Source organism: Phaseolus vulgaris, chromosome 7, assembly GCF_000499845.2.
Source record: "Phaseolus vulgaris cultivar G19833 chromosome 7, P. vulgaris v2.0, whole genome shotgun sequence".
Lineage (NCBI taxonomy): Eukaryota > Viridiplantae > Streptophyta > Magnoliopsida > Fabales > Fabaceae > Phaseolus > Phaseolus vulgaris.
In genome coordinates, this window is record NC_023753.2 from 11,342,108 (window position 1) to 11,352,765 (window position 10,658).

At 36.0% G+C, this 10,658-nt stretch overlaps 1 protein-coding gene across 1 annotated transcript; it reads right to left on the minus strand.

Annotated features, from left to right (window-relative positions):
- Positions 1-385: 385 nt before the first annotated feature.
- Positions 386-9,970, minus strand: LOC137828994 (phosphoenolpyruvate carboxylase 4-like). The gene is made up of 20 exons (XM_068635792.1): positions 9,384-9,970; positions 8,772-8,935; positions 8,555-8,669; positions 8,150-8,227; positions 7,967-8,035; positions 7,027-7,105; positions 6,840-6,916; positions 6,668-6,763; positions 5,950-6,085; positions 5,369-5,473; positions 5,081-5,148; positions 4,759-5,004; positions 4,334-4,459; positions 4,161-4,262; positions 3,944-4,090; positions 2,869-2,967; positions 2,453-2,541; positions 2,142-2,268; positions 1,847-2,053; positions 386-1,387 (listed from the first exon to the last, which is right to left on the minus strand). Exons 1-20 carry the CDS (start codon positions 9,783-9,785, stop codon positions 563-565), a joined length of 3,357 nt encoding a protein of 1,118 aa, XP_068491893.1. The 5' UTR covers positions 9,786-9,970; the 3' UTR covers positions 386-562.
- Between the last annotated feature and the right edge of the window lie 688 nt (positions 9,971-10,658).

Sequence of the window (10,658 nt, forward strand, 5' to 3'; positions counted from 1 at the left end):
GTACTTTCTGAATTACAAAATCATTAATATTTAAATACTTTCCGGAATATCTTATGGATTATATAATTCATAATATATATATATATATATATATTTAAAGAAACTCATTCTGGATTCTAGAATAAGGAGAAATACCTTCTAGATTTTATAATCCAGAGTTTTTCCATATGAGGTGTGACAAGAAGCTTGGAGGTGCAGGAAGATACATCCCCCTCTTATTTATAGGCAACATGTACATATTTGAAGTAACTACCATATTTGTATGAGTTTGTTAGTAAATGTTGTTGGCACACTTTCCATTTGATTGTCCTAACAAATTCTCATCTGTCCTCTCCAATAAAGCAAGAGGTAGAGGAAATTCATGACTAAGAAGTGGCAACCAAAATGCTGGAAAAACTTATTATGCATCACATCATTATACTAGAGGATATGTTGTGGGTACAGAACAAAGCATAAGCCATTATGGCTAACTTAATCTTTCCTTAGCAAAGGTATATGAAACAAGGGTGAAGATAGTGAAGTGAGGAAAGGTTGTAGAATATGTAGTCCTTGAGAAGCAAGGTCAACCTGTATTCTTCATCCCTGCAGCAATCCCATTTATGGTGATAAGCAAAGCATCTCTGATTTTACGGTTGTCATCATCACGTCTTAACCTCTTCAGTATCTCCACCTGCAGCATGTTCAAGGGATTGAGAAAGGGAAGTCTATTCTCAATCAGCCTCCTCAAGCTCCTATTGTTCTGCTGAAGTTTCTCGTGCCCACTAATCACTAGTACAAACTTTTCAGCTGTCATGAGCTCACTTCTTAGTTCGCGACCAAGCTCTTGCCTCTCCTGTGACACAAGGACTTCATCATAGTGCTTGGCTATAGGAATGTCTGCTTTCCCCAAAACCATCTCAATGAGGTCTATGGTACTTTGGAAGAATGGCCATTCTTTGTACATGGCTTTTAGATCCTCAGTGAGACCTTTCTCGCAAGCTCCTTCTAAACCTGCTCCAACTCCAAGCCAAGCTGGAAGAACAAATCTCGTTTGTGTCCATGCAAACAGCCAGGGAATTGCACGAAGGTGTCCGATTCCTCTTGAGCTCTTCCTTCTTGCAGGGCGGCTACCTATGTTAAGGAACCCAAGTTCTGCCTCTGGTGTGGCTTCATGGAAGTAGGCCAGGAATTCTGGATTTTCATACACTACATTGCGGTAACACTGGCAACTGATGTTTGAGATCTCTTCCATCACATTACGCCATTTTTCTTCTCGGGGTGGAATAGGAGGACGAAGGGTTGCAAGTAGCACGGCTGTTGTATATATCTCAAGTTGTCTAACAGCTATTTGTGGCAACCCAAACTTGGCCTCCACCATCTCTCCCTGCTCAGTAGACCGAAGCGTTCCCTGCAATGCACCATCGAAAAAATATTGTTCTTTCAAACAAGCAATTATTCCTTAATAGCTAATACTAGTAGCTATGAAGCTCAGAATCCCTCTTATATGGTTTGTGTCCCTGTGTCCAACAAGTATCAAACAATTACAGGTGAACAATACTCGTACTACACGTATCCAACAAGTATCAAATAATTACAGGTGAACAATACTCGTACTACACGAATCGATGAAGTGTCTAATTCAGATGTTACACCACTTCCTTAAAGAGGAATAAAGTCTCTGAATCAATTAACCAACCAAAATGTTGGTGGCAAAACTTTTACAACTATTGCTTCATACTACTAATTTAAATTTCAAAAGGCAAACTTTTCAAAACTACTAATGGTACAGGAAAAAATAATATTTTGGAAGGGAAATGAGACTGAAATTCAGGTTTTCAAAGACCGAGTGCAATGATGCATAACCTACCATCACAGACCCAGGGGGCTGGGACTGAATAGCCAAATATGTTGGCCCTCCACCACGACCAATACTGCCTCCACGGCCGTGGAATAGTGTAACCTTTATACCATAATCATTGCATGCTGCTACAACATCCTCCTGAGCTTTGAAAAGTTCCCAGGCAGCGGTAAAGCGACCAGCATCTTTGCCTGAATCAGAATATCCAACCATAACCTGGATATACAAATTTATAATTCTCTCAGGTGAATTTCACGTTACAGCCATAACAAAAACTGAGATGAATCTCGGATTAAAAGGGTACCTCTTGATGTCCATTATGGTTCTTAATGATGTGTTCATGGTACCAGTCTATTGATAAAAGTTTTCGGATAACTGAACCAGCTTCTCTCAGGTCTTTCACAGTTTCAAACAGAGGTACTACTCGCAACCTATTGTAAACATGTCAATAAAATCAAACACTCTACCTACATTGCTAAATTATCCAACAAATTACCACAATCTCACCATAAAGCATCACAAAGTTTCTTTTCACCAGTACCCTTAAATTTTGCCTAGTAAGAAAATAGTGCCACTAAAAAGATATATAAGTTCCACCTAAGGTTCCATACTTACGTTCCACCAGGACATGCTTTTCCCAACTCACCAATAGCAGCAAGCCGTGCATCCTTCTGTAAAAGTTCTACTGCAAGGACGTCACTTGCCTGACAATCAAGTATAAACCATTATTATCAGTGTGAATACCAATTTCAATTTTTCAAGTTTTTAAACAACACTATGTTCTTCACAGCTGTAGAGTTGAAATGCAAAAAATATTACATGAAAAAAAGTTATCAATAGCAGCTTGACAGAATATAGGGAAAATAACTTATACATGCAAAATCAAGTGTCAAGAATAAAATTTAAAAAAAAAATGACTTGATGGTTATTAGAGCATGCAAGTTAGTACACCATTCAGGCCAGGTGAGACTGGAATCTGCCATTGATATTGTGTAAACTGTATGCACAATTAGTAGTAGCAAATATCATACGTTTGAGGCCATAGAGATCACATAAGCTCCTAGTGAATCACTCCCTAGTTCAGCAGCAATTCGGAATGTATCCAAGACTTCTTTAACATCAGAAGGAACCTAAAAGAAGAAATCAAGATATCAATCACAAATAACTATGAACATGGACAGAAAGAATTAAATTATTACATGCAGTTCAACTCTCTGCACTTTAGATGAATAAGAATGCAAAAAGAATAGTTAACTTTGATCGGGTGGTCACTGGTGACAATATCATGACAGAATTGAAAAGAGTTTGAAAGAAACAAGCTATAATTTGTAGTATTCTTTTTAAAAAAAGAAAAAAAAAGTATATTTGTATTGGAACTGCTTCGTGATCAAATGTTCTTTTGTATCTTGGTTGCATTTTCAGAAATAACATTAGATCTTTTTTTTGAATTATAATGGGACATGGAAATTAGATGTTTGTGCCATGATTAGAAGAATATGAAAAAGTATACATGAACTTAAAGTCTACATTAAAAAAAGAAAAAAAGGAATGAGCATGTAGCAGATCAAGGTATTTTTTTTTTCTATTGAGTGAACATTTTGGTCCTCAAAGATAGTGTCATCAGTCGTCAGTTTGGTTCTTCGATAGTAACCATCAAGATGGTCTTCTAATGTCAATTATTTCATCCAATGGGTTTGATGTCAAAATTTGACATTGATGAACTATTTTAGTGTATTAATCATTGAAGGCCAAATTTGAAGACACTTTCATTGTATCAATGACCAATATAGGTGTTTACGTTTTTTTTCAACTGCAATAGGAAGTTCGATGATGAACAATTGGGTGTGTCAGTAACTGTAGTTCGTTAAACAAACTAAGGCTATTAATCCAATTTTCACCTATGAAAGATCACAATGGGTGGTTTTGGAACTAATCGACATTCAGCTAATCAAATAGAAACGTGAGGAGAGAATAACTTCAATTTTCACCCTTCAACTACGAAATCAACTCTTTTTTTCTAAAATACAAAAAGAAGCTTTCCTGTCCCACAAGACAGCTTGCCAAATAGGTGCTTAGTATACTAAAAACTATAACCATCTCACTAACCTCTATACTAACTGGAACTAGAGGCCTCTTCCCTTTCAGTTCTTTTATTAAAAAGTCCAACTTCTTTTCTTCATCCCATTCACTGTAAGTACCCATATCTAAATACTCTGTTATTGCATCAAGTGCTTCTGCATGTCTCCCAGATTCCTGTCATAATTAAATTCTCAGGTCAGAACTGGCTATCTAAGAAATAGTAAACATACAATTTAAATCAGACCTGACGCAAGTCGAGCTTCATTAACACCATTCCAAAGGTAGCAACTCTACGAATCAGATCAGCAAGCCGGCCATCAGCTAGCACCCCGGATCCACATGATTGCTGAAGAAATGGAGAGTTACATACTAATTGTGCACAACCCTTCAGGCACAAGAAGGAAAGAGAAAGAATACCAGAGATTCGTAACAGAGAAGCAGAGGTTCCAAAAGCTGATCAGATGTTTCATAGTACTCCAAAGGATCATAGTCACATGCGACATCCTCAAGAAGTAGTTCTAATCGTCTACGACTTCTCTCAAGCTGAAGAAGACATTTGCATTCATTGGATGACAACTCAAAAAAAAAATTCAAAGCAATCTTTTTAGAAATTGTCTACATATCCTCACATTCTGTTCAATTTTTTTAAACCAACATCTGTTGGCAATCATTTTAAGTCATTGCAGAAGATGTACAAATGTCAGGAACTTATCAAGCACGTGCAGAATATAAAGCCAATAATGTATAATTTATTCTTCACATACAAACAATACATAATTAAAACCAGCATAGATACAGTCATTTTTCAAGTACCAATCACTAGGAAAAAATTGAAGCAATACCTTATCCTTAACATTCCCCAGGACGATTCTATAAGGAGCGATTCCAGGAAGTTGAGGAAGCATTGGCTCTAAAAGCTTCTGAAAAGTGGACTTTCCTGTCTGGGGTTCCGCATACAATTTCTTTTGACCAAAAGAAGATGAAATTCCAGCTGAAGAAGCACTGGAATTTGCTGAACTTGTTCCTGATAATTGAATATTGGGATTGGCATTTTTCGATGTATTTGAACTCAAGGCAGCCCCGCCATCCTATCAGTTAGAAAAAATATGTTATTTAATATGCTATGGCAGTATCAGAAGTATCATAATCACGGAATTGAACTACCTTGTGATTAGATTGTATGTAATCAGGTCCTGGAATGTCTAGTCTAGGATGCCGAGATTCACCATTTTCTACACAAAAGAATATGTCCAAACAGGATATGAATTGGAATATTAAAGATGCCCCATTCCTCATGTATGACAAAATAGAAGTAATTTAGGATTTTTAGTTTTCATGCAATGAAATGAAAATATCTGGGTGGTTCTAGGAAACAAAAATATGGACACCAATGACATAACATAGGATATGCTCAAAGAACTAGATAGAAAATATCAATTCCATTATGTGTACCAGCAATAGAAGGTAAATGAGCTCTTGCTGGAAGTTGTGTTGGGAGTGCGGGACTTCTATTCACAGATTGGTTCCAATTCTCACGGGGATTCTCATGTTTAGCTTCTGCAGAGGAAGAGGTGACCATCAACTCTTAGATACAGATTATATAATAGTATCAAACTAGCAGTTCATTTGATGGTAATCTTATATTATTAAAGCTAAGAAGCAGAAAAATCAGAGAAAACTTCCAGGAAATCACACAAAGCTCTCAAGCATCACCATTCACCACACACCAAGTCTGTTGGAGTCAATTTTAAATAGATGAGACTTAACTATGGATTTGATGCAAACTGACCCCTCCATTCTTAAGTCCAAATTAGTGTTAACATTTTAGAAGGCATGAATTAAAAAGTTAGGCTTAAAAAAAGAGGAAAAAAATTGAATTTGAATGATTTTAAAGCATTCAAATGTGATTTGCACCAGGAATTTATGTACTTTTGACAATCAGTGCTTTGTGGTCTTATAATATAAAACAATGATGACTATCCATTGGCATTTGGAGGATGGCCCCCAAATATAAAACTCAACAGGCAAATCACCTAGAATGTCATGTGCCAGTCTTGACAACCTATCACTGCACTGGTTCATGGATAGCTCAAATCTGAGGCTGTCCACTTCCCGGATATAGAGATCAATTGCCATCCATCTAGATAGAAGTGAAACATCTTTTGTGACCTGAGTAACAAAAAGAAAAACACTTGAGAGAAACTATTATATCTGTCAAGATTTACAGGGTTAAAGCAAATTGGTAAGATAAATGTTCTCTGGCACTGAAAATCCAACCCAAGATTGGACAAAAAATTCTGGTGAGTTGATGATATTGTGTAAATTACATACACACAACAGATGTCTATAATTGAACCAGTGAGAACATCCAACCACCACCCCAAGAAAATTATAAAAAGAAATATTTCAGGAAGTATTTAACATAATAATAGGTAGCCAACTTTTATTCCCCTTGACACTTCTCCAAGTTCAACAAGCATTAAAATTTCCCTTAACAAAAGCACAATGGCATGTTTAAACTTTAAAATAATAAAATTGTCACAAATGTTCAGAAAGCATTTAAATTTTCCTTTACAAAAAGCACACAAGAAATGTTTAAATTTTAAATTAAAAAAATTATTACAAAAAAATGATTACTGCATTACTTGAAAAGTTCTCCCTCGTTGAAAAGACCTTCCACTTATTTATAAAGGGAAATCACTTTGTAAAGTATGGACAGCATGAACTTTAATGGATGTTGAAAATGTTCACCTTTGCTGTCACATTTGGGTTTCCATCTCTATCACCTCCCATCCAAGATCCAAACTTTATGGGAGTGCAGGTCAAGGGAAGTGGCTTTCCTGTATGCTGCGAGGGAGAATAGATTGTATTGAAAATCTTAAAGAGAACTCAAAGCCAAGACCATGAATTAAAGATGAAAGACCTTCTTTAGAGCACTGCTGACACGTCGTAAGTAATGAGGGACAGCTTTCCATAGTGACTGGTCCACAATGTTGAAACCTGGGGGAATTTATTGAACAAACAGTTCTTATGTGCCAAGTATAATTACCTTCTTTTACTGTGAACCAAATCATGCAAGTGCTGACAAATAGAATAATGAAGCAGCTTACCAGCTCTAGCTTCATCAACTGGAGTGGGCTTTTGGCGCCTTAGTTCATCTGTCTGCCATATTGAAGTTATCTCTCTCACCTAACAAACCAATTGTGCTCTATCAGAATAGTAAAAATATTTCCAGAAACAAAAAATTGCACACACCATTTCGTAATTAAAGGAGATTATCTGCCATTTAAAAACAGCATTTTTTTTATCAGCAATGAATTAATGAAATTAAAGAGAATACTTTAGGGGTGTCCCAACCCATATACAGATGACACTCCAAATTAAGCATCCATCAATTACAGGCAACCTAAGTGACATACCACTTAGTTCCATAACTATAGATCTTTTTAAGGAGCCACCTCTTCCCTACTACCCCAAAAACTGGTTCAAATTAGAGACCAGCAAACCTAAACCAGCTAATACCAACTGGTTTCCAGCATCCTAAAAACTCCATACAAAACCATTAGCATTCTGCACCACCACAGCACCTTCCTTTGAGAACATCTTCAAAAAACGACCCCCTCCAGCATCTACTTCTCTGACGTGCCCCTGCAAGTTCACATCTGACAGAGATACACACTTGCTTCTTCTTTCCTTGACCAAGAAATGAGTTCTAGGATTCATATACTCATTCATACCAAGCTCCCAACAACCACTCAAAATCTTATCACAGATTTTGCTCCAGCAACTAAAGCCCTGATTCTGCTTAGATTACTCCAAACCAGAACATTACAAAGCATGAATTTATTCCACCTAGATACCACCTTATACACGGCTTATTCTGCATGCCTTCAATGTGATTCTGCTATACCTCCTAGATGGTTTAGCTAGCAGCACATCAACCTCTGACCACACCTTTTCCACCCTTGACCAGCACATCTAAACTTACCTCTGCCATTTAAACACAGTAAAGCGGCTTTCTAGTGTGAAAATATAGTTCAGAAAAATTACCAGATCTTCAATCACCATTTCTCGATCTTCAGTGCTAAGATCAGGTCGATCATTATAATCCAAAAGATGCTACATGGAAGAGGGGGAAAGTAGTTAGAGACTGATGCTTATATGACAATATAGATTGAAATTTTCATGCTTTTGGAAATATTTTCTATGGCCAAACAAGGTCATAAAACTCACAGCAATTCTAACGTGTTTGAATTGTAAGGTTCGACGGTTAATCTGAGTGGGATGAGCCGTGAGAACAATTTCAACCTCCTGTAGCAACAGAAATCAAATTGAATTTTAGAAGCAAGAGAAGCTGGAACTAGATTACCGATTTAAAGACCATCAACGTAAACCTTGCCTTCCAAATCAATAACAAAAAAATAATTATATTGAAAGGTTCAAAATTACTAATCTTAGTCTGCGTGGTGCATTCAATAGTTTCCAAAAAAATTCAAGGAAGCATCGCAGAAGTTAGGATGAAAAAGTTCTCATAGATGTTAGGCTAAAAGCTTTATACTACTCACGGAAGGCCACTTAATTTGAGTTTCATCTTTGCTTATCAATCTATGCACATGACATGTAAAGAACAAAACAAACCTGCTTGCAGACTGTGTCATAAAGTTTTTCTGGGGGAACTCCACCCTGCACCAGCTGGTTAAATATATCATCACAAGATTTTGCAATTTGTGCCATATTCCCTCCTTTACGAACCCTACAAAAGCACAAATTCTGTAAAGGACTACCCTGCCTAGCAAGAACAGACTAATCATCAAGTAATGAGAGTAAAAAAACTAATAAGCTGTGATCGAATTACCTGTGATGGGTCTCAGCTATGCCCATCAAAGTAAGATAGTGGCTGAAGGCACGGGCAAGGGTGAAAGCTTCTTCTAGTGTCATCTTTGACAACTCTGAAGCCAACTGCTTCTCAAGCAGCTCTGCCATGTTCAAAATACCAGCCTGCCTCATATTACAACCACTCTGCCAAAAAGATAAATTGAAATCAGTGCCACCCCATTTTCACGTCCAAGATTCTCATCACAAGAACTCACACCACATGCACCATCACAATCCACAACAAACAAGAGATCGCAAATCAGCTGGGTCATCTCTTACCACATGAACCCCCATCCCCATGCATCATGGTTCATGAAGCACCAATGCATATATAAGAATATCCCAGAAACAGTAAAAAAAAGTAAAAGAGTAAACAGTATATTATGTTAGTCTATCACAAACCACCATGCATGTTAAATTTCCTAATTTTTAAGCAACATACGAAACTTCAATTTTAATTTCTGTCTGGCAGAGACTGCAAAACTGACAGAACATAACAATTAAAAACAAAACAAAAACAGGTAATAGGAAGCAAAAGAAAAAGATCCCCATGAGAGAAAGAAAATGGAAAAGGGTGAAAGGTTGGTTTGACCTGAGCAAGGACTCGAATCCTTTCGAGTTTGTCAACTAAGTTGGTGCCAACTTCGCGCTGAAGAATGTCATTGAGGAGATTCCCCAGCAACCTGCAGTCATCGTCGAAGCTCTGGAAGGAGATTTCCTCAGCAACATCGTCAGTGATGTCAGTCATTGTGAGGAAAGAAGGAAGATAGGAAATGGAAGAAGGAGAAGGACTGAGGAGTGTTATTAAAAGATAGTAGAGAAGAGAAAGTGGGGTCAGTGTAAAAGTTGAAGGAAACAAAAGAACATGTGGCAAGCAGGCACAGCGGGAACCAAGCGGTTGCTGTTGAAGTGTGAATGGAATGGAACACACTCCAACTATTGTAACCTTGTACACTTGTATGGCATCTATGTCTGTAACTGTCTCTTCTCTCATTTCATCTCATTTCATCACATCCTACCCTCTAATCACTGTCCCCATTATTGCTCTTATTTTATCTTCTCTCACTAAACCCACCATTTAATTTAATCACCACCCTTCTTCTACCATCATTGCATATTCAAAATCACTTTTTTTTATCTCCAATGGGACAAATCTTAAGTTTAACATATTCCAAAACCAGCTATTTCATCAGAAAGTCTACTTTTAAAAGAAATTACGTTTCTTCTCTCTTTTTTACAAGTCTTTTTAACTATAGATGATTTTGGCTAATGCCATGGTTGAATTAATAATAGCAGATCAGATAAAATTAATCAATCACATTAACATAATAGAATATAATGAAATCAAAATGCTAGTATACTGAATGTTTTGTAAAAGTTGTTTTATAATATAGAAGTTAATTATGAATCTGATCTGTGTTCCATTAATTATACACTTTTCATATTCTATATATAAATCACACAATACATCAATTCTTCCTTCTACTTCTATTCTCTTCATTTAATCCTGTACTACTAATGTAAAGCCTAAATGTACTCAGTTCATCTTTCTTAATAAGAAATACAAATTCAATTTTAATAAAAAAAATACCAAAAACTTTTAAAGCATCGTATTTTTCATAACTATTTTTAATACGAGATAATTTCGTTTAAAATAACTTAAGCACTATTCCTCTTATTAAAATGTCAACTTTGATTATTATTATTATTATTATTATTATTATTATTATTATTATTATTATTATTATTATTAATTTTCATAAAATATAATTTTTTTAATTTATTTTTATTATCATTATTACTGATGTAATGTATATCTAACTTTATTACTTTAAAATATTTATTATTATTAATTTGGTATGATTGA

What these genes read in the sequence shown, in the direction of transcription:
- LOC137828994 (XM_068635792.1), bottom strand. Translation starts at nt 9,785, where the DNA reads ATGAGAGAAGAGACAGTTACAGACATAGATGCCATACAAGTGTACAAG. An exon ending in ATGACACAGTCTGCAAGCAG is followed by an intron (nt 8,228 to 8,554) that starts GTTTGTTTTGTT and finishes CTGTTGCTACAG; the next exon opens with GAGGTTGAAATTGTTCTCAC. An exon ending in AAATGGTGATTGAAGATCTG is followed by an intron (nt 7,106 to 7,966) that starts GTAATTTTTCTG and finishes TTGGTTTGTTAG; the next exon opens with GTGAGAGAGATAACTTCAAT.